Genomic DNA, 25,232 nt, shown 5'->3' on the forward strand with positions numbered 1-25,232 from the left:
TTATTTATAATGAGATAGATTTGCTATTTAGCCATGGAACATCACTGGGAGACCTGATGCAAGCTCCAGCCGCCACTTCAGATGGAGGCAAGAGAGAAACAGACAACATCACAACTACCCCCAATAAATTGTTATAGCAGGGAAAATGTTGCTTCAGAAAATGTTGGTTTCAAGCTCCATGACACCTGGTCCCTCTTCTTGGTAGAACAGTCAAGAGTTGTAAGGAAAGGATAGATCTGAGTCTGAGAACACATTGCAAAGACAGGAGTTTGGAAAGCATTTTCAAACTTTATTTACAGCTGTCACAGTGACAAAAGTAGTTTGAAAAAATGCTAGCTTTTTTCCCTGAGGCTCCAAAAAGAATTTTTACAGAAATATAGAATGTAATATACAACAGGAGAAATTCAATTGGAGTGCTTTGTTCTTCCACATTCAAAAGTGACAGAAATACAAGCAACATTTTGTTTTAAAAAAGAGGCAAAAAAGGATACGCAAATATTTAAAGACAAACAGCATTTCCACTCTTAAGCATTAAGGACTTTTGCTTTTCGAAGTGGCTAACATTTGACAACTTCAAACCTGGGACAAAAAAAAATCAGAAAGTGAAAAGTAATCTTCAAAGGGGAGGAAGTAGGGTGGTTGAGAGGGTGGTGTGCAGGAATAGCAATTCATTCTATTGAACAGCAAGACAAGAACAGATGTCAAAGATACAAGACCATAAAACATCTGGATCCATTGGTTTTCAAGCAACCTTGGCTAGATCAGGATGCAAAATACACTTCAGTGAGACCAAGACAGGTAGTACATGTGCGACAAGTTCTTGGCTGCCAAAAGAACACACAAGAACACTCAACTCCTACATTATTCCTACATTATACTTTAAAAAACAAACTCACGCAGAAGTCTGCAACCTCACAACCACATATAACAATGACTCACAGCTGTTAAAAAGTTATTGCCATTATGTTAAAAACACAAGCAAGACAAGACTGGAGGAAGATATCCTGCTGATTTGAACAAGCAAATTCCTCTAACTCCCTTATCAGCATTTTTTTTCAAAAACTACTCATGAGGTATCAAATACAAGTATATACACTTAAAAGTCCCCATACTTTTCTTTAAAATAATAATGAGCCAATAAACAAGGGGTGTGGGAAAACTTTCTGAATAATCTATTAAGGCTGTGACATATGCTTTACATCATTTTAGTGTCTCCAGAATTGAAATGGAAGTCATTACTTTTGATTTCTCAGAGTGGTCCTGTCATATTATGAAGTCATAGCAAAGACTTCCACCAAAGTCAGATGGTGCTTTCCTAGAAATCTGCAAGTTTAGCTTATCCTGCAAGTTGTTCTTGTCCTGAGAGAGGAAGAATGGGGCAAAAGGAAGGAAGGAAGGTCATTCCTGGAAATTTAGGCTTGAGAACACTACACCCATTGATAGATTCCACACATGTGTTAAAAAAGCACGTTATCTTCTCTACTGTACTGAGAGAAAGGAATTTCTAAAAATATATATTTTGAAGAGAAGGCCCTCTTTCCTTTAACTTGTACTATCTTATATTTAAATGACTTCCAAAGTTGTAAGTAAGAAACCACTGGACCAGGCTGGCTTCTGGATTGAAATGAAAAATGAGTCCTTGATCCATCTTTGCCCAAGACTAGACCAACCTTACCAGCACTGGAGAAGCTGGGGTTTTATAGGAACCAAAAGCATAATTCTTGAAAGCAACTTAGGCAAATTATTCTTCATGTCAAAAATCTCTTGAAGCTTTTTAAACTCTCCTCCTATCCCCACTTCAGGTTGGACTTTGGCTGTTTTTTTAGATCATGGGTAGAATGAACAGGACTAGACATGTGGCAAAGGACTGTTACATAACATTAGCAGTTCCGGGCCAACACAATGTTATTCCACATTGCAAGTCCAAAATACCTATTTTAAGAACAAATGGCAGGGAGGGAGAAAAGAAAGAAAAGACAACTTGTATGCAGCTCTAGAAAATGCTGAACTGGGGAAGGTTATTGATCCATTGCTCCTCTATGCTGGTGATATCATTGGAGCATGTCAGTGGCATGTTACCATATCTCCCATCCCCAAACACATATGTACACGTGCACACACATTAAAACAGAAGCATTATAAGAAGGCAAAGTTTCAAGAGATGAATACTAGTCTCATACTTTTGTGGCCAGTGGCAGTTTCTTACATAAATGCAGCTACATTTTTACACCTTGCAGTCATTTCCTCTGCTCCACACACTTCAGAACAAAAAAAAAGAAAAAGTGTGTTTCCTGCCCATATATTCTTTCACCAAAGCGACCTGTAACTTTACGACTGCCCAGATAACCACAACGTAATTCAACAGCAATCTTAAAAAAGAGCAGCCATCCCTTCTCTCTGTCTAACTTTCTTCATTAGTTTCATCTGGAGATTGTCACATCAAGCACTTCAGTTCTCAGTTGAGAGTATGAAAAAACTAAGTTCTTGCAGGTGCAAGATTGAATGTCTTTTGTAGAAAAAGACCTCCCAGAACAGTTGTTCTCCTCCCTCAAGATGGTTTGCATCTTAAGTAGTACAGATGGGTTGTCTGTGCCATTTATTGCTCCTTGTTCTCTTGCTTTGCTTCGTCACAATTTTCTTCCTCTTCATCCTGAACCAGGAACTCCTCAGGTGGCCATCTTAACTCTCCACTCTCCACGTCCCCATCTGTTGGCTCCACCACAATCGAAGGCAGGCGGTCCTTCAGCTTACAGTAACGATCAAAGTCGGAAGGGTCAGGGAAAATCTGAGGGGGAAAAAAAGACAATGTTTCCACTGAACTTTTTGATATACTTGATATTTTGCTCTAATTTTATCATAACTTTTTGATGTATACAATGTCTGGTTCAAGAAGCATGAGGGTTGAACATATTATTAACCATAGGTCCTTCAACATCCATGATCTAACACTATTCTTGTTATATTCATACTGACTTTGCTTAATATATAAAAAAATAACTAAGGTATAAGTAGGCCCCTTAACACAATGCCTGCTTCCATACATTCACAAAACTCAGAAAAGTTACTTTGGATAACATCTCCTAGGCACCCACAACCAACATGAAATCTTTCAGAACTGTATCATCCCTCTACAAGGTTTCCATTCAAATCTATCAATGGCAGATGCCTCTGAACATTAGGCTGACAGAAATGAACAAGGAGATTAAGCGGTGCTGCAGAGTGCACATTACTGGCATGTATATATACACACACACCCAAGTACTCACAAGGAAATGCAGCATGCCACAAACAGGTTCTCCACTCACCTGCCCCTTAGTTCCTGCAACTACAGGCTAAATCCTTCTGATACTTAATAGTCTCTAAAACAAGCATGAGCAACTTCAGCCCTCCAGGTGTTTTGGACTTCAATGCCCATAATTCCTAACAGCACTTCGAGATGCTTTGAGGCAGCTTAACTCATTTCCTTTTGTTCGGAAAATACCACTATGATTGTGCCCCTTGTAACAACTACAGATTTTTCTCCACACTGGTTAAGATAATCGGGATTGTAGCCAAACATGCCTGGAGAATATGGGATAGGCTGCCTTACTTTTCATTGTAATTGCAAAATGATCTCCAGGTACTGTCAGACTGCAGCTTCTGTTATCATTTACTAGAACCTACAGCAGTGGTTTCAACCTGTGGGTCCCCACATGTTTTGGCCTTCAACTCCTGGTAAACTGGTTGGGAATTCTGGGAGTTGTAGGCCAAAACACCTTGGGGACCCACAGGTTGAGAACCACTGGCCTATAGTAACTGGAGTTAATGCGAACTGTTGTCCAATATCATCTGCAGCACCACACCTTCAGGTGTTTCCTGCAGCAGAACCTACTGAATGCAAGATACCTGTAGGTACAAAAGAATCTGATACACTGCATCTGTCCTAGTTGTACAGGGTTAGTCAAAATGAATAGGCCAATAAGAAAATTAATTGTACCCGAATTGGCCTATTCATTTTGACTAACCCTGTATTTCAAGAATACTTGTATAAGAGAAACTGTATATACAAGACGAAGCACAGACAATCAGAGGCATTTCTCCAAAGCTATTTGGGCCATCTGTACCTGTGTCCTAACAGCAAACCTCCAGTGTCTAAGCAACTGTAAGAAGTGAATGTTAAGTGAATCATTTTACTTGAATGCTAAGTAAAAAGTGATCAGCAAATCATCCCAAGTTGAATATTTTAGAGGCAGAGTGTTTACTCAGATATATATCCTGTAGCAAAGCGCCTTGTGAAGCCACTCTAAATTGAGAAAGCTAAAGCAATAATTTTGTGCCAAAAATGTTAACCTACAACCCTCAGAATTCCTTACTACTGACCAAGTCCAGGTATTTTTCACTCCACTAGTCCTGCTGTTATTGTGTATCTTCAAGTTGTTTCCAACATAAAGTGATCCAAAGCTAAAGCTATCACAAGATTTTCTTGGCAAGAAGTTTATTCAGAAGTTTGCCCTCTGAAGCTGAAAATGACACTTGTCCAAGATCATAGAGTGGGTTTCCTTGACTGAGCCCAACATTTAAACTACTACACCATGCTGACTCTCACCAAGACATTATAATTGTGCCTGTTATGTTGGTTGATTTCCGAGAGGCAACTTTTCAGTCATAGCAGCAATACAATGCTGGACTAGAAAGTCTTTTGATCTGATCTAGCATGTGTCTGCGTTTGTACCTTTGTGTTCTCCTAGCTCAGTGAATCCCAACCTGTGGGTCCCCAGATATTTTGGCCTTCAACTCCCAGGATTTCTGGGAGTTGTAGGCCAAAATACCTGGAGACCCATAGATTGAAAACCACTGCCTAGCTAGTCTTTTCCAACCAAGATTTCTGAATATTTTGAACAAACATACCCATAATCCCTAAACTAATTTGGGATGAGAGAAATTTTTTTCTGATGTGTACCAGGCTGGGCAACGCCAGAATTAAATAGTAAAAAAGATAAAATATCTAGGGATAACCTTAGCGGCAAAAAACCTGCACCTGATGAAAAATAATTACGAAACAAAATGGTGTGAGATAAACAAAGAAATAACCAAATGGAAGAACCTAAAACTGTCACTAATAGGAAGAATATCCGCCATTAAAATGGTGGTGCTGCCCAAACTCCTCTTCCTTTTCCAAACAATCCCTATCATAAGAAACCTCCAAACAATCAAGAAATGGAACACAGAAATCAAAAAGTTTATATGGGCAGGGAAGAAACCCAGAATCAAATATGAATACTTAATTGACAGGAAAGAAAGAGGAGGGCTGGGACTACCGGACCTGCAACTTTATCACGATGCATGTGGCCTACTGTGGGTAAAAGAATGGGCCAATATAAACAGAATAAAAGACTTGACACTAGAAGGCCATGACCTGAGGAGCGGCTGGCATGCATACATATGGTATGCAAAAAGATCGATTGAAAAAAAATTGGCAACCATTTTATTTGGTCCCCCCTGATCAAAATATGGGAAAAATACAAAACGAAATTCAACTCAAAAATCCCCCTCTGGGTGTCACCACTCGAAGCAACACAAAGGAGGGAACTAGGCTGGGAGAAATGGCCCTGCTACAAGGATATTTTAACGAACAGAGAAGAATACAGAATTAAGACTTTAGAAGAAATAAGACTTACATACGGCGAGATCACATAGTATCAACATAGACAACTAATAGAAGCTTTCAACAAGGATAAAAAAGTGGGCTTTGAGCCAGGAGAAAAACAATGGGATAAAATCATGCGTACAGAGAGAAAAAAGATTACCAAAATTTACAGGATACTACTGGAATGGAAGACGGAGAAACATCAAAACAAGAATTGTCTTGCGAAATGGACAAGAAATATAGGGCATACAGTAAGAACAAGAGACTGGGAGATATGGAATAAAAAGTTAAAATGGATAAATTCATACGATCTGCGAGAAAATTGGCTTAAGATGATGTACCGTTGGTATATAACACCCAGTAAATTAACAAAATGGTACAAAAATGTCCCAGGACTATGTTGGAAGTGTCAGATAACGAAGGGAACCTTTTTCCACTCCTGGTGGGCCTGTGACAAAATTAAAAGATTCTGGAAGGAGATACACGATATAACAAATAACATATTGAGCATAAAAAAAGAGATGAAGGCGGAATATTTCCTCCTGGGAATCTCTGATTTTGAATTAGAGGAAAATAAGGACAGACTTCTCTTCCACATGATGAGAGCGGCAAGGATAGTAGTGGCCAAAAAATGGAAGAAGAGTGAAATCCCAACGATAGATGAATGGACATGTAAATTACTAGATATAATGAATATGGATTGTCTAACAGAACATCTGAAAAATACGCAAACAAGGGTGAAAGGCAACGTCGACTGGTCCCCAGTCAAAACCTATTTCAATATCAACTAAGAAGGAAAAAGGGGAAGCTTGCAAAGGAAATCCTGCAAACACCTATACTAATCTGCACACCGGGCTCTAATCAATAGATTTAAATTGCTAACTTTGTCCTTCCTAAACCTCCGCCTCCCCGCACACCTCCCTTCTACTATCCCCGCACTCCTTCCTACCCCCCCCACCCGCCTCCATCTTCACGCCCGCACCCCCTTTCCCACCACATCCACCCTACCCCTATCGAAATACTTTTATCTAATGTTACGTTGACGATTGACACTCCCTCGATGTACCCCTTTTAAAATCTTCAATAAAAATCATTATATATATATATATATATATATATATATATATATATAGAATTAAATAGTATATTCAACATCACCTACTCAGTATGCCCAAACTGCAGCTCCCAGCATTCTTCACCACTAGCTATGTTGATAAAGACTGCAACAAGGAGGGCCACAATTTGTTCACCCCCACTACTGTCAAATGACTGCATGAGATCTACTTGGCAACATACTTTTGTATGTTACATGCCAAGCTGAGCTTTCAGTAGAGCCAATTTATACTACAGAGCAGTATTTCTCAATCTGTGGTCCTCCAGCTTGATTGAATTTTGGGAGCTGAAGTCCAAAACATATGGAGGACCAAAGGCTGAGAACTACTGCTACAGAGCACGTTGGTATTTATTCAGAGCATCAATAAGCCAAGGGAAATAGCTATAAGCTTCTGGTGACCACCGGTACAGGAAACTTCAGAGTAATGACTGTCCCCTGTCCCGTTAGGTACATTAGGTCAAACTAGAATAGCTACTTTGAAAATAGACTGTCCATTTCCACCCAGTCTCCTTTAAACTAAAGAATAAATGATTTCCTTAAATAAACATCCCTCAAATGTGTTGTGCCTATTTGAGTTTTTTTTTTAATAGGCTGGACAATCTTATCTGCAACAGCTGCGATAGGTCAGAATTTTTCCACTAACTCATGCCTTTTTTAAAGTCATAAAAGCAGCATAAAAATGAGATGTTGCAATTGCTCTCAAGGATTAGGGATGGCCCAATGGAAAATAGATGAAGTCACATTTCCCAGCATGTGACAGGCAGGGAAACAAGACAAGGGTGTCTCTGGGAACAAGGGAGTCTTTGCATGGTGACATTTTTATTCATAAAGGGAACCCATTCTCCTTCTCTAATGGGAAAAAATCTACTAGTTAGATTTAATCTCTGGTGTTTGCTCATAATTACCACTATCCAAATGTAATGTTTCTTAGGGTACCCTTAAAGTTGAAGGATGTATGCACTGAAAACATTAAAAATATCAAGGTAGCAATTGAACATTAGTATAGCATAAGACAGCTGTCTATGCATGAGAAGATGAATACAGGACTGCCTTGGTTAAAGCTTCTAACAAAGATGTTCCTTTTTCCAAGTCTTTACGCCTGCACATTTCCCTTTTCTGTCCCTTCCTTCCTTCCTTCCTTCCTTCCTTCCTTCCTTCCTTCCTTCCTTCCTTCCTTCCTCTTTCTAGCTGAAAGCTGTTTAGTGGCATCAGCATTGAGATGATGGTGAAGGAATGCTGTCAATTTGCAGCAGCATGTCAACAGTAAAGTAGGCAATAACGTTTGAAAGAAAAATGGAGGCTGATGGAATACAACTGTGATGATCCCTGGATGCATTTTGGAAGAAGCCTCAGATGTAACTTCAGAATAGTGGTTCTCAACCTGTGGGTCTCCAGGTGATTTGGCCAACAATTCCCAGAAACCTCAGCCGGTTTCCCAGCGGTTAGGATTTCTGAGAGTTGAAGGCTAAACATCTGGGGACTCACAGGTTGAGAACCTCTGCTTATCTAATCTCAGTTCATTTCACATGTGCATGAATAAACATTGAAATGCGCTTCATTCTTCATAGCAAAATCCATTTCTATTATTTTCCTATTGAATGATTTGTTGAAGTATTGATGCTCAGGAAGACATCTACTTTGTTAACTAAGTTATATCTGTTCTGTGTTTGAAAGTGAGAAATATGACTGAAACGTGGACAAAAAGGAGCCCCAGGTGGTGCAGTGGGTTAAACATGAAGACTGAAGACTAACAGATTTGAATCTGGGGAGGTTCGAAAGCGGGGAGAGCATGGATGAGCTCCCTCTATCAGCTCCAGCTCCTCATGCGAGGACATGAGAAGCCTCTACAAAGATGGTAACACATCAAAACATCTGGGCATCCCCTGGGCAACATATTTAGGACGAGAAGGAGATATGATAGCCATGTATAAATATGTGAGAGGAAGCCACAGGGAGGAGGGAGCAAGCTCGTTTTCTGCTGCCCTGGAGACTAGGATGCAATGGAACAATGGCTTCAAACTACAGGAAAGGAGATTCCATCTGAACATGAGGAAGAACTTCCTGACTGTGAGAGCCATTCAGCAGTGGAACTCTCTGCCCTGGAGTGTGGTGGAGGCTCCTTCTTTGGAGGCTTTTAAACAGAGGCTGGATGGCCATCTGTCAGGGGTGATTTGAATGCAATATTCCTGCTTCTTGGCGGAGGGTTGGACTGGATGGCCCATGAGGTCTCTTCCAACTCTTTGATTCTATAATTCTATGATTTACAGATGGTCCATTTTCTCACACCAGAAACAACTTGCAGTTTCTCAAGTCGCTTCTGACACACACACACAAAACAGGGCAAAAGATGCATGGAAAAAGATTCCTCCACTACTGAGATCCTGGAAACAAAACCTTGCACTCATTTCATATTTACACTATGCTGGACCTGATGTTCACTCTCATTTACTACGAACACCATCAGTTTATACTTAATGTGGTAACCTGTCAAATGCCTGAAACTGCTCATACCAAAGTATTTGAAAAGTGTTAGATCATGGATCAAGGACCTATGGTCACCCTGATAAGCTGTCCCAAGCCTCCATCTATTACTGAAGCAATGAGAGGTACAGCTTCTGAAAGAGTTTTGGTGGCTGCCTTAATTCGTGTTGAAATGTATGAAACAGACTGGACTACAGGACCCAGAATCCCGTAGCCCACTAAAGAATTTTGGGAGGAGCATTGATGCAATTGGCATCCAAAAACAGAAAGCTGCTTATTATTTCAGCAGACACAGTAGCAGTCTACTGCTATCTAGAATATTTATATCCTGCCTTTTGACTAGAAAAACTTCCCAGGCAGCCACCTCACCACAGGCTTGAAAGTCAAATCTCAATCCCACTGACAGGTTTTGAAAAATATCTTATGCCAATCATAACATCAGATGCCTTCAGTCCAAAAATCCTGTATGGCCAAACATAAAACTACTTATTTTGCTTGAAAGCTCAGAGAAGTGGTGAAACTGAAACTTTCAAGCTGACAATCGTCATCTTCAGCGCCCCCCTCCCCAACCCAACCCTGCTTCCTCTAGATCTGACTGAATTTGGCACCAGCAGTGGAAAATATTTTAGCAACCACAAAAAGGCTTACTGTATGTCAGAGCTAGCTCTTGAGTATGAAGGACTGGGCTGCAAAATGAGTCGCTGGAAGGAAACTGAGCCAAGCTAATAAAGAGACCAATGCAACTGGAGAGAAATGAAAGACACCCATCAAGCCATACCACTGACTCTCTTGTTGTCCATGTAACTAAAGAATCCACTCTTTAAAAACTTGCAGAAAACAACTTTGGCACAGAGTATAGGCACTTTCAGCTTGCCTCTAGATTCCTTATTTTGTGACCCATCAAGCCAAATGTGCCTCACAAGAAGCCTCCAGGTTTTGTTGCTCGCTTAAAATGGCAAGCACAGGCGGTATTGTGAAGTATCTGGTACACAATGCACAGCTGACATGTTTTGGGGCTTGGCTGGGTCAAAGGCAATATACCTTTGCCTTACACCCCATTTAAAACAGAATTTGGGAAAGTTATTTTTGGACTTAACAACAATAGCCATGTATTGTCGAAGGCTTTCATGGTCAGAATCACTGGGGAAATCCAGACAAGAAACAATCGGGGCCAGTTAACACCTCCCAACAAAGGATCCCCAGGCAGCAACCAGCCAGGCATTGAAGCTGCAAGGCCATTAAGTGCTAATTAAGGTGGCCAATTGCAACATTCACACTTGCTTCAAGCCGACAAGAGTTCTTTCTCCTATCCAGGACACTCCACAAATATATAAACCTCACTTGCCATGTTTCAACTGACCTCACAATATCTGAGGATGCCTGCCATAGATGTGGGCGAAACATCAGGAGAGAATGCTTCTGAAAACATGGCCACACAGCCTGGAAAACTCACAGCAACCCAATAGCCATATAGTGGCTGGAAGCTTCTAAACCAGTATCCTGAATTAACTTTTCCAACTCTGCTTCAGAGACAACATTTCCAGCAACCACCTGCTAAGTAAGTTACAGAGTTGAAGCAATACATCTGAAGACCATTTACTTGCAGGAGGAAGCAAAGGAGCCATTAAAACTTCCATTGCACTATATTCAGTCTAAAATCCTCTACAAATGTGGTCTTTTTCCAGGATACCACTCCTGAACCTATATAATGAATCTGAAAATACTGCTGTGTCAACTGACTGTTTGAGCTGCTTTTGTCCTCAGCAAGCCCTGAATGCTTATTCTCTTCAGAATTATTGGATTTGGTTAACCACCTGTTCAGGGCGATTTGACTACAAACAGTAAATATCTCTAAAATTAAGCATATCATTGTTTCCACCAAATACCATTATTAGGAAAATGATATTAGTGGAGAAATCGCATGAGGAGGTGATTAAGCACTTCCAAATAGTAAGCACAGCTTGAAAAACAAAGATCATAACAAGCCACCCCAAACTAAAGCTAGTAAAAAGCACAATAGGATGAAAAGCAATATAGCTTTCATATGAACATCTGCCCATTTAATGGAAACCAATTTGCGTGGAAATAATGTTCTCTTGGCAAGAGTTATGGGATACTTAAATCATCCCAATATGACATTTCCGTTCCACACACACACAGACATTTTGTGACATGAACATAACTTGTGGCGTAGGTAAATCATCCACCCTCCTGTTTTTGTGATTAACTCTAACCATTGCTATTCTCTAATTGAGGAAATTAAAGATCTCTTTATGAACCCCGAGATTATAACAAAAATATGCAGCCCATTGGCCAGAAACATGCACTGCTCCCCTTGTTACTGTTGACATGAGGTGCAAAAGTGGTCTGCTGGTGTAATAAAAAGGTGTCAATTACATAAAATGAAAAAAAATCAAAAGCTTTTTATATATTCAAGCCATAGATAGTTGAATCTCTAGATTCACCTTAAAATGAATAGTCAACCATCTAGAAGGTTGACTATACCACCATATGCATGAACAGCTATTGTCGTTTTATTTAAGGTAGCTGGCTCCTTAAGAAACAAGTGGTGGAATATTAAACCATGTATTGTCAAAGGCTTTCATGGCTGAAATCACTGGGTTGTTGTGAGTTTTCCGGGCTGTATGGCCATGTTCCAGAAGCATTCCCTCCTGATGATTCACCTACATCTGTGGGAGGCATCCTCAGAGGTTGTGAGTATCCTGGGTGAAAGAAAGAACTCTTGTCCATTTGAGGTAGGTGTGAATGTTTCAACTGTCCACCTTGATTAGCATTTAATGACCCAGCAGTTTCAAAGTCTGGCTTCTTACTGCCTAGAGACAGTATGGCCATGTTCCAAAAGCCTTATCTCCTGATGGTTCACCTACATCTGTAACAGGCATCCTCAGAAGTTGTGAGGTCTGTTAGAAACTAGGAAAATGTGGTTTATATATCTGTGGAAAGTCCAGGGTGGGAGAACTCTTGTCTGTTCAAAGTATATGTGAATGTTTCAATTGGCCACCTTGATTAGCATTTAATGGCCCAGCAGTTTCAAGGTCTGGCTTATTATTTCCTGGAGAATCCTTTGTTGGGAGATGATTAGCTAATGCTTCTAGAACAGTGGTTCTCAACCTGGGGTCCCCAGATGTTTTTGGCCTACAACTCCCAGAAATCCCAGCCAGTTTACCAGCTATTAGGATTTCTGGAAGTTGAAGGCCAAAAACATCTGGGGACCCCAGGTTGAGAACCACTGTTCTAGAACATGGCCATACAGCCCGGAAAACTCACAATAACCCAATATCAAACCAGTTTGTGATTATACAAAAACTATCTATGAGTGTTACCAAAAACAAACAAAATAGTAGCCAAACATAACAGAAGTTTGGACATGGTGGGAGTCATGTATGGACTACATCAATATTTGATCACACAGAAACAACTCTTTCCCATTTTATTAAAGATGAAGGCATTGTGTCTTTTTGCACCCCCACCCTTCAAAATTTTCGCCTGCATGATGGTTAGGAGTGCTGAGAGTTGCAGTCTGGCAACTACAATATTTGGAGGACTGAACTTTACCCTTAAAAGCAGGCAAACTCCCACTGAACACATCATGCCAAGAAAACTTGTCTCACCAAGTTCTTATAAAAGTCAGAAATGACTTGAAGGCACAGAGCAATTATAAATCTCTCACCTATTAAAAAAAAGTACCTGTAAAGACCTAGACAAATACAAGCATTTGCCTAGTGCCAAAAAGGTATTAGAATCAGCATTACCTGAATGCTTACCAAAATTTTCTCTGGGTAACTGGCATGCCAAATGCATCACCAGACTTCTCAAAATGTGATGACAACAGCAAAATCCTAGGATAACAGGTGCTTCATCCAAGAGCCACTTTGTGGTTTGCAGCTGCCAAAACTGAGAATCTGGAAATGACCTATGCAATGTCAGCTTTTTCTATGCAGACATTTTAAGTGACTTGAAAGATACTCCTGCCTCCCACCTGCCCCCACTGTAGCGCAACAGGCGGATTCATAATTCAAGCTCCGTGCCTGTCTAGTTCTTTATGCAGAACCACAAACCATCAGAACAGCTGCAGGCAGGCAAGAGACAGCAACTCTGAAAAAGTTTCCACTTGTTTCCTCTTACAATAAGTTAAGATGCTCTCTTAGCCTTGGATCACCAAAAGGTAGAAAGAACCCCAGGATCTATTGGTGTGTTCCTGGAGAATTTCTTAGGTTTCTGAAAGTCTTGTTTAACAATAGCAGTTTAGGTTTAAACAAGACAACCAGTTCTGAGAGTGCCTTGGACAGCGAGAAGATCCAAGCAGTCCATACTTCAAGAAGTAAAGCCTGACTGTTCATTGGAAGGAAGAATAGTAGAGGCCAAGATGAAGTACTTTGGCCACATCATGAGAAGAAAGGAAAACTTAGAGAAGACAATTATGCTGGGGAAAATGGAAGGAAAAAGGAAGAGGGGCCGACCAAGGGCAAGATGGATGGATGGTATCCTTGAAGTGACTTGATTGACTTTGAAGGAGCTGGGGGTGGTGACGATCGACAGGGAGCTCTGGCGTAGGCTGGTCCATGAAGTGACGAAGAGTCGGAAACGACTGAACAAATGAACAACAAGACAACTAGAAATGTTAGTTTTCACTGTTTAAGTCAGATACAGACTTGTATGCATGTGTGATCTCATCTTGTTGCTTACTGTGTGCCTGGAGAAAGGACTCAGTTCTTTTTTCTTTTTCTGGTTGGTGGCTTTTGTAAACAGAAAAGAGATCCTCCAAGTCTATAGTCTCAACATTTCTGTTCAAGATGGATGCTAGGCAATTATCCCAACAAGCACTACAATGTCCAATCCCAAAAGCCATTTTAACCTCACACATGTTGACAGTTAGTTCATATCTGGATTTTCAACTACATTTTGATGTCCACCTGTTAAGGAATCCCTATCAAGAAGAATCAGAGTTGGAAGAAACCACACTTGCCATCCAATCCAACCCCCTGCCATACAAGTGCTCAAGTTTACATTTCTGTTAAAATTGCAAGGATGCTAGAAATGGAAAATGTTCTCCCGAGTGTTCTCTATCCTGGGACAAAATGGCCAAGGGTCAGAATTTCAAAGTTGCAGTCCAATAATAACTGGAGTCTGAGAAATAATTGTCTAGAGAATGCTAACTCATTTCTTATACTACAAGTTATTAGTAACGAGCATATTAGAATTGAAAGGATACAGGGAGTTTTTGAATAAGCACTGTTCTTTATTTTAACTCCTCAAAAGTTTAAAAGGATGCACTGTCACAGCAATAATACAAGTAAAGCAAGTTTTCAAGTACTTACAATTTCAACAATATTTTTGTTTCAGTAAGTTGTTGTTGTGTGTTGACTCAATGAAACTACACAATATTTTTATTCAGCTCTTTATTTGCTCCCCTAACAATTTGCCTTTTGTCACTGGTAAACTAGAATATCTACTTTGATGGGATAAAAAGAAACTGAACTGAGTATCTTATGTTCTCTGATTTGTCTTAAGAGACTAGAAGTCCAATGTGAGGAGATCCTGTCATGATTTCAGAATATTCATGTGTGACTTGAGGTGGTAGTTAAGTGTGTTCAAGGACAACTGAGTTTGAACTCCTTGAGGGATCATTTAGATACCTGAACAGTTAGTTATTCTAAAATACCCGCACATTTTGAATACACACAGTCTCAAAACCTATGTTCAGAACTGAATATGCATGTAGGGCTTTAGCTCTGACTTAATGCTTGCCAGTTGCATTCTTCCATGGAGAATCTTTCCAACTATGCTTCTCCAGAGGCTAGAGCATGAACAAATGGTTTCAAATTACGAGAAAAGAGTTTCCACATAAATATTAGAAACAACTTCTTGACTGTAAGAACTAGCTGTGTCTATTCCTGAATGGCATGAGATTAGAATAACTGACTGTACATGATTGTGGAAAAATCAACCTGAAGAAGAAAGTTAAACCTACAGTTATATCAAGAAAAAAATATGTTGTTAACTGGGACTTTTTTTACTATGCGATTTTAATATTTATACTAGGATGATTTTAATGCTTTTTCTGAATTTTTAAGGTTTGTTTATGTCTTATATTTAATAGTTTTAATGATTTTAAGTCAAAGTTATATGTAGTAATTAGTTATTATGATTTATTTGTGATACTGTATGTTGGCATTGAATTTTTGCCATTAATATGTTGTAAACCGCCTTGAGTCCTCCCAGGGGTGAGAAAGGTGGTAAATAAAGAAAATAAATAAGAGAATCACAGAAATGAACACAGAACAGCTTCCCTTTTTCCTGCTTGGATACAATATTATTAGCCACTATAATGGTGAGCGGATAAAATAAACCAACTCATTCCCAATAAAGCAGCCATCTGCTTTAATTGTAAAGTACAAGTAACTGAAAAGTATCACATCAAAAGCCTACCTAGGCAAACATTAGCTAATTTGTACAATGACCAACTCTATGTTTGGCCCTACAGCAAGTCATGAGCACAACCATGCCCCTCAGCAATTGCTATATGAAGTCATATTGCCTCCATGATTGGAAATAAGAAACCGTCATGAGTATTAGAAACATACAACAATCCCCATACCTTGACCGTCCCAGCATATGCTTATCCTCTTGATGCACTTCACCTTATTCCTAGTGGGAAATTAAACCCCTTAGCTTGTCCCTCCTGTATCTCCAACCAGATAAATCACTCCAGTTTTCCCATCTCACCTGATGTTCCCTGTTTTTATCCTTGCATCTGGCCCAGCCCACCTTGTTTTATACTCTTTGTCCTTAATTTTATTTTACTTCATAACTGGTGTTTAATCCCACTTTGTTATTTTTCTTTTATTTTTTGTATTTTATTGTTTTTACTGCTTGTACTTTATTTTAGTTATTATTTGCTGTAAGTATTTCATTTATTTACTGTATCTGTTGGGCTTGGCCTCATGTTAGCCACCTTGAGTCTCTGAGGGGAGATGGTAGCGGCGTATAAATAAAGTTTAATAATAATAATAATACCTTCCACTAATCTGTCTAATATGTCACGCAACAAGACTTCTGTCCTTACTAGGCTGCTGCATTTTTACTTAAGTCTCATTCAGGTCAACACGTCTTACTCTCAAGTAATCATACCAAGGGTCAGACAACTAGCTTAGCTTCTCTGCTCAAGGAAACACTTCAATCTTTGTCAGAAGGTTTTAAATACTAAGAGCAAGGTAATATGTCAGTGGGTCAAAAAGGTCACCACCTAATCCCAACCAGCTGACAGTGTTAAATGATGGATGGCAAACTTACCTGATAGGATAGGCCATCTTTGCGGGGGCTTAAACCAATCTCATCCATAGATGGAGCACTCATCACCTCAGTCATGTCAGCTGATCTCAAATAATCAGGGCTGAAAAAAAGGGGGAAAGAGCATGAGGCTAGCAGTCCCATCAATTGATACTATCATCAGGCACTCTAAAATCAGGGCATCAAGTTGCTAAGAGATGTGGTTGCTGGTGAGAAAGCATTATGACATCACATTCCATGTCTTGACAGTAGAGGTAAAAACTGCTCATGGTGACAAGCTTTCTGTATCAGGACCTTCAAGGGGTCAGATACACGGGATGGAAGTGGTCAAAGGTTTGGAAAGGGAACAAGCGGGAAAACACTTTTAAAATGTTGTTTTGGAAACCTGTTACTTATTTGAAAAATAATGGGACATTCTCAGCAATTCTTAGGGAATTCCACTGCACTTTTTAGGTGTCCAGAATCTGTCTTGTGGGCAGCAGAAAATGTCCTGAGGTCACAAGCTGGCCAAACATTATATCTTACTGCTTATGCTTTCTGGAAAAAAAAATCTCATCATTGCCTTATTTTGGATAGATGCCAAGATGGCATAGTGGCTTGAATGTTGGATTAGTACTCCGGCAAAGCAGTATTTAAATCCCCAGCTCAGCCATGGAAAGATACTGGGTAGCCTTGGGAATCTCAGACCCACTTTCTTTGCTTCAGAGGGAGGCAGGAACCAACCACCTCTGAAGAAGCTCTGCCAAGAAAACCTTGGGACAGTGTCACCATAAATTGGGACACATACAAAAATATTTTAAACTATTTAGGCATCACAGTAATTGAGTCAAACTCTTTGCACCCAGGATAAACTTTTATTTAACGAACGGCCCACCCTTTGCATTAAATGACAATGAAACTTCATCCAGCATGTCATAACCTGCTGCCCTCTGAAGGTGTTGGAGTAAAAGTCCCATCAGCATGGGCTATGATGAGGATGGAGATGGAGGCTCAATTCCTCCAGAGAATAATAGATGGGGCCTAAAACAGCGTTTTCTCAACCTGGGGGTCACAAGGGGTTGTCAGAAGGGTTGCCAAAGACCATCAGAAAGTACAGTATTTTCTGTTGGTCATGGGGTTGTGTGTGGGAAGTTTGGCCAAATTCCATCATTAGTGGGGCTCAGAATGCTCTTGGACTGTAGGTGAACTATAAATCCCAGCAATTACAACTCCCAAATGCCAAGGTCTATTTCCCCCAAACTCTACCAGTGTTCACATTTGGGCATATTGAGTATCTGTGCTGAATTTGGTCCAGATCCAACATTGCTCGAGTCCACAGTGCTCTCTGGATGTAGGTAACCTACAACTCCAAAACTCAAGGTAAATGCCCACCAAAACCTTCCGGTATTTTCTGTTGGTCATGGGAGTTCTATGTGCCAAGTTTGGTTCAATTCCATCATTGGTGGAGTTCAGAATATCCTTTGATTGTATCTTAACTATAAATCCCAGCAACTACAACTCCCAAATTACAAAATCAATCCCCCCCCCAACCCCACCAGTATTCTAATTTGGGCATATTGGATACTTGTGCCAAATTTGGTCCAGTGAATGAAAATACATCCTGCATATCAGATATTTACATTACAATGCATAACAGTAGCACAGTTACAGTTATGAAGTAGCAACGAAAATAATTTTATGGTTGGGGGTCACCACAACATGAGGAACTGTATTAAGGAGTCGTGGCATTAGGAAGGTTGAGAACCCCTGGTCTAAAAGATCTTCAACAGCGAGTGTTTATAAATCTAGGGCTGGAAAAGTTATTTTGTAGAACTACAACTCCCCCAGCTAGCATATTCACCAAGTTCTGACAGGAGCTGTTGACCCCAAAGTTTATTGGACACACTTGATTTGCCTTCCTTTAGGAGTTAAGGATTTGAGGTTTATTGTGCTAAGGGCGGTTCATTGTTTTCTGGTAACTTCTATTAAAGAAATTTCATTGCTGGGAATAAAAAGTTTCATACTCATTGTTTCCAGGAGAAGCAACAGTGAAAGTAAAAGTAGATTTGCATACCCATCCTGCAACTTCTGCATTTCAGCGTATGCTAATAGCATTTAAATTTCCAAACATGGGACTTTTGAAATTTACTTGCAATCCACTCTTTTTATTTCCCAAATTCCAGATCAACATTCTCATCACTAAACCAACACCGGCTCTCATCTGAACATTTGCTGACCTGACTGCCACTATTATCCGCTGATACTTCATGAGCTAGTGATACTTAATTTCAAGGTTAAGCCTTGCCAGGTATCTTGGAGGGAAAAAATAAACCAGGTCATGTACAGGAAATCACTTGTGCCCTGAAAATAAGCTGTATTATATACAGAATACATGGCACGTGAGTGGTGAGAACCAACTAAAAATAACAAATCCTTGCTCAAGAAGTGTCCGCTCTGCTAACTAGACCAAAGTAACAAGGCCTAAAAATAGCTTTTGTACCCTTGAGTAAACCTATTTGCTGCAGCAACCTAGTTTTGTGCACGAAGACCTACATTAAAGTGGGATCAGTCTACTGCTACATACATTAGACTGGGTCAACATACTGGCAGATTAATTCCCTCTTGCTCCCAACTTCTGTGGTCCCTCTGCCATAGCAACCCCTAAATTTGCTCCACAGCTTTCAAATGTATTAACAACAATGAAAAAACCTGTTGTTTAGAATTCTCCACTGGACTCTATTCTTAGACTGAATCAACCTCCTCAAAGAATGGCAGATGGCACAGAGATAGAGGACCAGAATTGTCAATATTCTGCCCATCCTCTGATGGCATTGGTGCCCTTGTCCTGTGCCTCTGGCAGCATTCTGGGTGACCCCTTACCTGCCTGAGTTTTTGAAATGGATTAAGCCAAATAATTGGCTACAAGTCACAAAAGTCTTGTGTGATTTGGTCTGATTTGCAACAGGACTAGGGGGTAGAGATAAGTAAACAGCATCTACTCAGCCCTTTCAAATTCACCCCAGAAGGGAAGAGAAACAAAATGAAATCTTAAGGGTGAAAAAGACCAAAATACTGTCCTTTTTTCATGTCAGGAGCAACTTGAGAAGCTGCAAGTCGCTTCTGCTGTAAGGGAATTGGCTATCTGCAAGGACATTGCCCAGGGGACACCCAAATATTTGATGTTTTACCATCTTGTGGGAGGCTTCTCTCATGTCCCTGCATGGGGAGCTGGAGCTGAGACTGGAGCTTACTCTGCTCCCCAGATTTGAACCGCCAACCTGTCAATCAGCAGTTCTGCTAGCAAAAGGGTTTAACCCAGTGCACCACTGGGGGCTCACCAAAATACTCTAAAGGCACCAGATGAAGTCTGGTCTTGCAATATAATTTGGAGCCCCCAGTGGCTCAGTGGGTTAAGCGCTGAGCTGCTGAACTTGCCGACTGAAAGGTTGCAGGTGCGAATCCGGGGAGCGGCATGAGCTTCTGGTATCACGCCCAGCTTCTGCCAACCTAGCAGTTTGAAAACATGCAAATCTGAGTAGATCAATAGGTACCGCTCCGGCGGAAATATAGTCATGCTGGCCACATGACCTTGAAGGTGTCTATGGACAATACCGGCTTTTCGGTTTAGAAATGGAGATGAGCACCAACCTCCAGAGTTGGACACGACTGGACTTAATGTCAGGGGAAAACCTTTACCTTTACCCTTGGAATATAAGCAAGGTAAGTCCTGAATGGATAACAATCAAGAAATACAAGGCACCGTAGGTTATATTTCAGAGGCAAATGACCTCTGAATATTCCTTAACTAAGAAAACCCTCTGAAAACAGGCAACTTGAAGCAACCTACAGGCACACACTAAGCTAAATTGGACAGTGAACAACTCTAATTTTGAAATTTGGCAAGCAGGACTGACCACAGACCATCAGAAATACCTGCCAATAATAAATATTTATACTACTAGCAATACTCATTATGAAAGCATCCAGGATTGAGACTATATGTATACACCCAACCTTAAAATATGCTGCCTTGTTCAATCAATTTTTATTCAAGAAGTTGTAAAATATCAAATGCAATTATTTCAAACTCTAGTAATCCAAGTGTTTTGGACTTCAGTTCCCAGAATCTCTGACCATTGACCAAGACAGCCAAGACTGCTGGGAGTTGAAGTCCAAAACACATGGAAGACCAGAGTTTGGGAAACACTGATCTAGAGCAGAATTTCTTAAACTGTCGGTGCCAACCCCAAATGTTGAAGTCACAAAAATTTGGCAACAGTAAAACATTTCTGCATGCCACTCATTTACACAAATTTGTTAGCAACAATGTACAATGTTCGCAGTGGACCCTGCAGAAAATGCTTCCCATGTAGTCCACTAAAAGGAAAACCAGCCTGGTTGAGCAAGCCTTGCAAATACTGATTTGTTTTCAGCATATACCTAGGAGCCCCCAGTGGCGCAACAGGTTAAACCCTTGTGTTGCCCTTGATCTACAGGTTGGCTGTTCAAATCTCAGAAGCTCCCGTCTGTGGAGCTCTAGCTTCTCATGTGGGAACATGAGAAAAGCCTCCCACAGGATGGTGAAACATCAATAATCCGGGCGTCCGCTAAGCAACGTACTTGCAGACAGCCAATTGTCTCACACCAGAAACACCTACAGTTTCTCAAGTCCCTTCTGACACACACGAAAAAAGCATATACCTAGGTTGTTGTGAGCTTTCTGGGCTGTATAGCCATGTTCCAGAAGCATTCTCTCCTGATGTTGCACCTGAATCTCTTGCAGGTATCCTCAGAGGTTGTGAGGTCTGTTGGAAACTAGGAAAATGGGGTTTATATATCTGTGGAGTGTCCAGGATGGGAGAAAGAACTCATGTCCTCGAAATAGGTGTGAATGTTGATTAGCATTTAATGAAGAACAACACTCAAAAACAGGGGAATTGCAGACAAGGAACAATCGGGGCCAGCTAAACACCTCCCAACAAAGAATTTCCCCAGGCAGTAAGAAGCCAGACTTTGAAACTTTTAATGGTTATTAAATCCTAATCAAGGTACCCAACTGAAACATTCACACCTACCTGAAACGGACAAGAGTTCTTTCTTCCACTCTGGACACTCCACAGATATATAAACCCCATTTTCCTGGTTTCCAACAGATCTCACAACCTCTGAGGATGCTTGCCATGGATGCAGGCAAAACCTCAGGAGAGAATGCTTCTGAAACATGGTCATACAGCCTGGAAAACTTACAGCAACCCAGTGATTCCAGCCATGAGACCCTTCAACAATACATATACTTAGGGTCATATAAAAATTTCTTCGGCAGAAAGGGGCCTACGAGAGTTGAAAAGTTCAAGAAGCTCTGATCTAAAGCATCCTGAAAGACATCTAGGCATTTCAGGAAGTTGGCTGCATAGCATCCAAGATACCAACTAGCCTTGAAAGCTTGTAGTTCGGGGACTGGAATGAACTGAGCGGAAAAGGACCCCCAGTGGTTCGAAATGGCATCTCTCGTGAATATTTTTCCACAGAGATTCTGCCCTATGGAGAAACAATGTTCAAACTCAAAGAGGCCAGTTCTGAGAAAGTAAACACAACCGAATACCAAGCCAATGGATCCCAACTCTGGGATTTAAGTGTGAGGCTCCAGCAGGACCACAAAAGCCTCTCAACTCTACAGTGTGAATTAGGCATGGGCCAACTTGGGTCCTCCAGGTGTTTTGGACTTCAACTCCCACCATTCCTAACAGCCTCAGGCACTTTCCCCCTCAGCTTAAGCGGCTGAGAGGGAAAAGGAAGGGGCCTGAGGCTGTTAGGAATGGTGGGAGTTGAAGTCCAAAACACCTGGGGGACCCAAGTTGGCCCATGCCTGGTGTAGATGCTCTCTAGGACACAGACAAAGGCTCTTCCAGGCCTCCCTCCCTCCGCCTGGCCAAGTCTGGGGTCTTTCTTGGGAGGGAGGGAGAGTGGCAGAGACAGCAGTTGTCCCATCTCTGGGGGCCTTTTGTTGCCGTCCTGAAGCGAAGCAGCTGCTCAGCAGCAGCAACAGCCGACTTCCGAGAGCGATTAAGTTTCCCCGCAGGGTGCAAAGCCCTCCCTTCTGTTGGATCGCCTTAGGAAAAAGAGAGGGAGGGAGAGCAGAGGGGGAAAAATAACTTTCCAGGTTGCAGATCCATCCATCCTGACTCACAGATCTTTGCAAAGGGGGGGGGGGGGGGGGGAGAGAGAGAGAAGGAATAGTTATACCATTGCCATTTCCTGGCATCACAGGAGGAAAGCAACAAGATCCTGAGCTTCAGCAGAAGCAAGCTTGGTTCAGACTTGGAAGGGTGACCATTCTACAGCGCGTCTCTACACTGTGGAACAGAGGGGGGAAAATAACTTTCCAGGTTGCAGATCCATTCATCCATCCTGACTCACAGATCTTCACAAAAGGAAAAAGGAATAAATAGTTATACCATTGCCATCTCCTGGCATCACAGGAGGAAAGCAACAAGATCACATCATCTGAGCTTCACCTTCAGACTTGGATGGGTGACCATCCTACAGTAAGTCTCTCTACACTGTAGAATGAATGTGGGTTGATACCACTTGAACTGCCAGGGCTCAATGTGGTGGGAAGCTGGGAATTGATATGTATTGTTGAAGGCTTTCACAGGCCAGAATCACTGGATTGTTTGTGAGTTTTCCTGACTGTATGACCATGTTTTCCAGAAGCAGTCTCTCCTGAGTGGAGAGACTGAAATTCTCTGGGGTTGTGAGGTGATATTGGCACCTCACAACCTTGGAGGATGCCTGCCGTTGATGTAGGCAAAACGTCAGAAGAGAATGCTTCTGGAAAACATGGCCATACAGTCCAGAAAACTGACACTGGTGTCTCACAACCTCTGAAAATGCCTGCCATAGATGCAGGCAAAATGTCAGAAGAGAATGCCTCTGAAACATGATCAAACAGTTCGGAAAACTGACACTGGCACCTCACAACCTTTTGAGGATGTCTGCAGTAGATGCAGGCGAAACATCAGGAGAGAATGCTTCTGGGACATGGCTATACAGTCCAGAAAACTGACACTGGTGCCCCACAACCTCTGAGAATGCCTGCCTTAGATACAGGTGAAACGTCAGGAAAGAATGCTTCTGGAATGTGGCCATACAGTCCAGAAAACTGACATAGGTGCCTCACAACCTCTGATGATGCTTGTCCTAGATGCAGGCGAAACGTCAGGAGAGAATGCGTCTGGAAAACATGGCCATACAGCCCAGAAAACTGACACTGGTGGCTCACATCCTCTTGCGAATGCATGCCCTAGATGCAGGCGAAACGTCAGGAGAGAATGCTTCTGTAACATGGCCATACAATACGGAGTTAATACTACTTTTGCAAGGTCTGTCGCCTTCTCTGCTAAAGGAGGCGCGGAGGACAAACCCGACTATTTCATTAGCAGGCTAAAGCGGTGCCAAACTGCATTCGTCTCGCAATGTGGACGCGCTCAAAGGCCTCGCCGCCTTTGTCTCTCGCCTCCAAGTCCCGAGGAGTTTACACCGAGTCCTTCGTTTCCCCCGAACCCTTCTCCCTTGAAACAAAACAGGAGCAGCCTACTCCCAATGCCAATCCCACCCCGCCTTTGTGTAGCAGAGCCCTTCTCCTTACTCACCAGTGAATGGGGAAGAAAACAGACATGAAGTCCGAACAAAAGAGCGAGCCGACCGGCGTCCTTGTGTATCTGGGCACGGAGGAGGAAGAGAAAAGGGGGCAAGTTGGCTTCCCCACCTGCTGCTGAGACGCTCAAACACTCGGAGGAGAGGAAACCAAACAAGCGACGCTTTGCACGCTCTGGGGACCCAAACCTTTCGCCTGCCACACAACCAGCTCGCGCACGGCGCTGCGGGGACGGCGGCTTTTATAGCCCGAGGGGGCGTGGCCCGCACACTCGGCCCCGCCCCTTCTCCACTATGACGTCACCCAAATCATGAATGGCTTTCTTGCGTCCTGCTGGGAAGAGAGGCACAGGCTGAGGCGCCTTCCTATTGGCCGAGGCGCGATGGCATCATCCTCGGAGGTCTGTTGTTACCTAACCTAGATCTTCGCCGCTCCAGCCAACTCGCCCCACACCCCTCTTTTCTTGGCTGAGAGATGTCAAAACAAAAAGGATAGTCAACCATCCCACTCCTTGTGGGGAGAGAGACATCAACCCACCCGAGTATTTTGCCAACGCAAGAGGATGCAATTGTGCCAATGGCCAGGAGCGCCATTGACGCTCTTTCATTCATAAGAATCAGGGGCGGCCCCTCCCTCTCGGTCACTCGCCCGTCATTGCAGAGAAATCCAGCTGGGTTTTCTTACCAGCCTCCAGGAGCACACATTGCTAGGCTGACTTGCTTTTTTTCCCTTGCCAAAATATGATTTATTTTGACTGTGTTGGTATAAATGGGAGGAAAAAGCAAAATCTCTTTGAAATTCTTCTGGATTGTCTTCCTAGAACAGTGTTTCTCAACCTTCCTATTTCTTTTTTGTCGTGTCAGGAGTGACTTGAGAAACTGCAAGTTTCTTCTGGTGTGAGAGAATTGGCCGTCTGCAAGGACATTGCCCAGGGGACGCTGGGTGTTTTACCATCTTTGTGGGAGGCTTCTCTCATGTCCCCACATGAGGAGCTGGAGCTGATAGAGGGAGCTCATCCACGCTCTACCCAGCAACCTGTTTAACCCACTGCGCCACAGGGGGCT

The 25,232-nt window shown here is 41.9% G+C and overlaps 1 protein-coding gene across 1 annotated transcript; it reads right to left on the bottom strand.

Annotated features, from left to right (window-relative positions):
• Positions 1 to 268: 268 nt before the first annotated feature.
• On the bottom strand, positions 269 to 24,395 carry LBH (LBH regulator of WNT signaling pathway). Its single transcript, XM_060754139.2, has 3 exons — positions 24,164 to 24,395; positions 16,536 to 16,635; positions 269 to 2,785 (listed from the first exon to the last, which is right to left on the bottom strand). Exons 1-3 carry the CDS (start codon positions 24,187 to 24,189, stop codon positions 2,597 to 2,599), a joined length of 315 nt encoding a protein of 104 aa, XP_060610122.1. The 5' UTR covers positions 24,190 to 24,395; the 3' UTR covers positions 269 to 2,596.
• Between the last annotated feature and the right edge of the window lie 837 nt (positions 24,396 to 25,232).

This window comes from Anolis sagrei, chromosome 1 (assembly GCF_037176765.1).
Source record: "Anolis sagrei isolate rAnoSag1 chromosome 1, rAnoSag1.mat, whole genome shotgun sequence".
In the NCBI taxonomy this organism is placed as follows: domain Eukaryota; kingdom Metazoa; phylum Chordata; class Lepidosauria; order Squamata; family Dactyloidae; genus Anolis; species Anolis sagrei.